The sequence below is a fragment of the Uranotaenia lowii genome, chromosome 2, assembly GCF_029784155.1.
Source record: "Uranotaenia lowii strain MFRU-FL chromosome 2, ASM2978415v1, whole genome shotgun sequence".
In the NCBI taxonomy this organism is placed as follows: Eukaryota; Metazoa; Arthropoda; class Insecta; order Diptera; family Culicidae; genus Uranotaenia; species Uranotaenia lowii.
This window is the reverse complement of record NC_073692.1, coordinates 217,039,209-217,042,891: the sequence shown is the minus strand read 5'-3', so window position 1 is coordinate 217,042,891 and position 3,683 is coordinate 217,039,209. Positions and strand designations below refer to the sequence as shown.

At 41.4% G+C, this 3,683-nt stretch overlaps 1 protein-coding gene across 1 annotated transcript; it reads right to left on the bottom strand.

The window, feature by feature from the left end:
* Positions 1–1,126: 1,126 nt before the first annotated feature.
* Positions 1,127–3,421, bottom strand: LOC129745877 (ATP synthase subunit gamma, mitochondrial). The gene is made up of 4 exons (XM_055739249.1): positions 3,261–3,421; positions 2,877–3,051; positions 2,655–2,791; positions 1,127–1,853 (listed from the first exon to the last, which is right to left on the bottom strand). Exons 2-4 carry the CDS (start codon positions 3,038–3,040, stop codon positions 1,261–1,263), a joined length of 894 nt encoding a protein of 297 aa, XP_055595224.1. The 5' UTR covers positions 3,041–3,051; positions 3,261–3,421; the 3' UTR covers positions 1,127–1,260.
* Between the last annotated feature and the right edge of the window lie 262 nt (positions 3,422–3,683).

Genomic DNA, 3,683 nt, shown 5'->3' with positions numbered 1-3,683 from the left:
AGTGTTAAAGCAATCATGTAAATAGTACACTTATAAATAAATACACCATTCAATTCAATTGGTGCCCAAATTATCTAAACTGTTCTGATCGCATCGAAGCCGACGTTTTTTAAGGTATGTCCTTCGACACTTAAACTGACAAGACCCTTTTCAAGTTTCCAGCTACGAAAGCCGCTGCCGCCTGATCGAAATCGACACGCTGCAAGCCTGCAGGGCAACCCTCGTGCGTCTTTCGTCACTGATCTGCTTTCATCAAGAATCGACTCTCCCGCACTGTTAGGAGCACTTTTATTCAGCGTAAGACCTCGAGTTTTGAGGAATCAGATCTTCAGCTTTTTGTTTGTATTGATGAATGCAGATAAGCAACGATAGAGGCCCCTGTGGCGGTGCTGCGGACTACCAGCGTGTTAAGGTCTTGCCGATTCAGGTGTCGAAGGCCGGATCGCCTCGATACGCTAGAAGCAATTTTGATTGTAGGAGCACGAAACAGCAGAGGCATATTAAAATATCGGTCGAACCAATCTACAGTTGAGACTATTCAGACAGTAAATATCCTTAATCTTTTGTCATACGGAATGGTAGACCCAGACCTCTGGCAGAGTTATAGACGATGTAATTTGTGTGAATCTTGAAATCCAGCCACTCGTTGATAATCACAAAAAAAAACTTCCACCATTTGGCATAAAAATATAAAAACTCATAAGATAACATTAAATGTTGCTAAATTTTAAAATACATTAGTTTTTTTTCAATTTACCGAGTTTCTATAGGTTTATTCAAAGCCCTAGGAAAGGCCCGTGTTTCTAGGTTTACCCAAAGCTAGGGAAAAACCTCTAGCCCGGTCCGCAACGCGAAGCTTAAGGACCATACATAATTTTAGTTCGAACAACCGTTCTGCCAAACGACTTTTATGCCAAACGGCTTTATGTCAAATGACTTTATGCCAAACGGTATACTATTATCTGTCTACCCTGGGAAAACAGTCGACTGCACAGGCTAAATATTTTGATAAAATCTAAAATTGAGAGATTTGGATAACCACGCGAAATTTTCGAAATAAGTATGCCGAAGAATTTGCACTTGCATAATGGTAATTTCTTTCCACTAATTAGGCCAAACACCTCTGTTAACGTTTACTGTGTACTATTTACCTTCCATTTTTAGAGATGTTATTCAATCGAATTGTTGCAGAACACAACTCAATACACAAAATACAGTTTCCCAATAATAATATAGAGCAATGCCCCATCAAATGGCAGCTTAATCCTTGCTTTCCAGAGCGGCAGCACCAGAGATGATTTCAATCAGCTCACGGGTAATGACAGCCTGTCTGGTTCGGTTGAAGGTCAGTGTCAGTTTGTCAATCATCTCGCCGGCGTTCTTGGAAGCGTTGTCCATAGCCGTCATACGGGAGGACTGTTCTGAGCAGGCACCCTCCTTCATCGAGTAGAACAGCAGCGAGGCCATCGAGAATTCCAGATAGTTCTGGATCACATCGGCATCGAGCGAATCGTACACGGGCAGCTTGGCGGCCGACTCCACGCACTTCAAGCTGAAAATGGGCAAATCGGCTACGCCATACGACACGACCGACTTGAACTTGTTGTAGATGATTTTACCATCGGTATACTCGTAACCCAAGTTGATGATTGCGTTCGTCAGCTTGGCAGCATCCAGGAAGGTGGGTGGCAAACGGCCAACCTCGTTGCACACCATGGCGATGTTCTTGCTGTACAGGCGCTGCAAGATGGCACGGGACTTGTCGCCGACGCAGATGACCTGGATGCTGGGATCATTGGCCAGATCACCGCGAATGAAACGGGCAACACCAGTGTGAACAGCACCGCACAGACCTGAAACCGAGACATATGTTTTAGGCTTTGTGAATAATGTTATTCGGTTATGTTATACTTATTTGGTTTTTAATAAGAATTGCAACTGTAGATTTCAAAATTATCAGTGATGGATTGATCTCAAACCTTTCTTTAAAATGATTGAAAGGCACATTCGTAAAACAAGAATCTTTTTCCAAAAAAATTGAAAGTCGTGATCAATCAAAAGGTCAAAGTTAATCCTATCTTGGAAGCATGAATAAACGACAACAAAGCGACCAATATGTACATTTATTTTTTGGTTTAAGTTGAAACATCTCAGTTATTTGAGGAAAAATGTCGACAAAAAACTTCATTAAAATATAGATTTGTACATATAAGGCAGTCTTGATATGTTTCCAAATTTAGGAAAGAACGGTTTTCTTTCCAATGAGGTTTTTTTTTGTAGAACAAGAGTGGTTGTAACCATAAAACTAAACTTCTGTAAATTTTTTGCGAAAAAAATTAGTTTAAGAGGGTTTACAGACAAAAATGTGCGCCCGAATACTTGACATTTTTATAACACATAAACAAATTTTGCAGCATTAAGGTTTTGAACCTTTTTTTTATCGGAACCTTGGATCGTACCCAGTAATGATTAAACGTGGATAAAAATGATTTTTAAGCTTATGTTTGATCCAAGATTCTTCAATTTAATGTTCCAAAATTGTTTATAATCTGTCATTATTGGAAGGAAATTGAAATCCAAATCACAATTACAACCATTTTACAATAGAAAACGGTTTCGGGAAGAGGAACAGGAAAGTTCTGAATTATACTGACCTCTATCCGAGGTGATGGCAATGTACAGCTTTTTCTGCTCCTCCTCCTTCGGTGCGACTTCGGCCTTCTCGTAGAACTGCTGTGCTCCGACACCGTACGGCCTGGCCTGCTTTAGATCACGTTCCGCTCGGGAGTACCTATAGGGGTGGTAAAGCGAAAAGGGAAAACCAAATACAATAGCAAACTTTATCCATCAATATCCATCCTTTGCTGGAAGCTCACTTGGCAGCGGACACCATCTTCATGGACTGGGTGATCTTTTGGATGTTCTTGACCGACTTTAGACGGATCGAGATAGCCTTCAGGGTGGCCATGCCACGGTTCTGCTGTCCGAACAGCATCTCCGCTGGCACCTGGCCGAGAACCGGAACGACGGATTTGAACATTTTGCGTCTCCCTGGAACGAGTGGAAGAAAAATACGGCTCAGTACTTTGGTTACACAACCCTATGCGTTCTGACACGGCATTCAGCCGATTATAACAAAAATCAGTATGACATTAAAAATGGTGTTATGTAAGAAAATAATATGCAATAATAATTCACAAAGACGGTTCTTAAGATAAGCAAATCACAATCGTTTGATTTCCCCTGGTGCGGAAACCTACCTCTGAAGGATATACAACGGAAAGAGTTCGAAATAGGATCCGGATGTGAGCTAAAATCGGTTCGTCGATCGGTCGGTACTTTGCGGTCCGAGTTTTCGCGGATGTCAAAAAAGATGGTCGAACAATTTTCGCTGGCTCGCTCGCACTCCCGTTTGCAGTCACACTCTATCTCTGTCGCTCCCGCTCGATATTTTTCTCGTTATGCTGCATGGGCCGCGTTACAAATAATTATTTGTCATTTTAAGAAATGTCAAATATATCGATTCACGATTAATTCAAAATGCCTAAAATAGGTTTATTTTACACCAACTGGGAAAGGACAACACGATTAAGCTTCAAAACGCTCGCCTGTGCAGACGTGTGTGAAGTAAAGTCCAGTGGAGAGTTAAGTTCGCGTGCGAAATAGTTTTAATTGAGAAATGT

Excerpts from the sequence above, each read along its gene's own strand:
- LOC129745877 (XM_055739249.1), bottom strand. The coding sequence starts at position 3,040 with ATGTTCAAATCCGTCGTTCCGGTTCTCGGCCAGGTGCCAGCGGAGATG. Across the intron at positions 2,792-2,876 it reads AAGATGGTGTCCGCTGCCAA|GTACTCCCGAGCGGAACGTG; the intron begins GTGAGCTTCCAG and ends CCACCCCTATAG. Across the intron at positions 1,854-2,654 it reads TGCCATCACCTCGGATAGAG|GTCTGTGCGGTGCTGTTCAC; the intron begins GTCAGTATAATT and ends TCTCGGTTTCAG.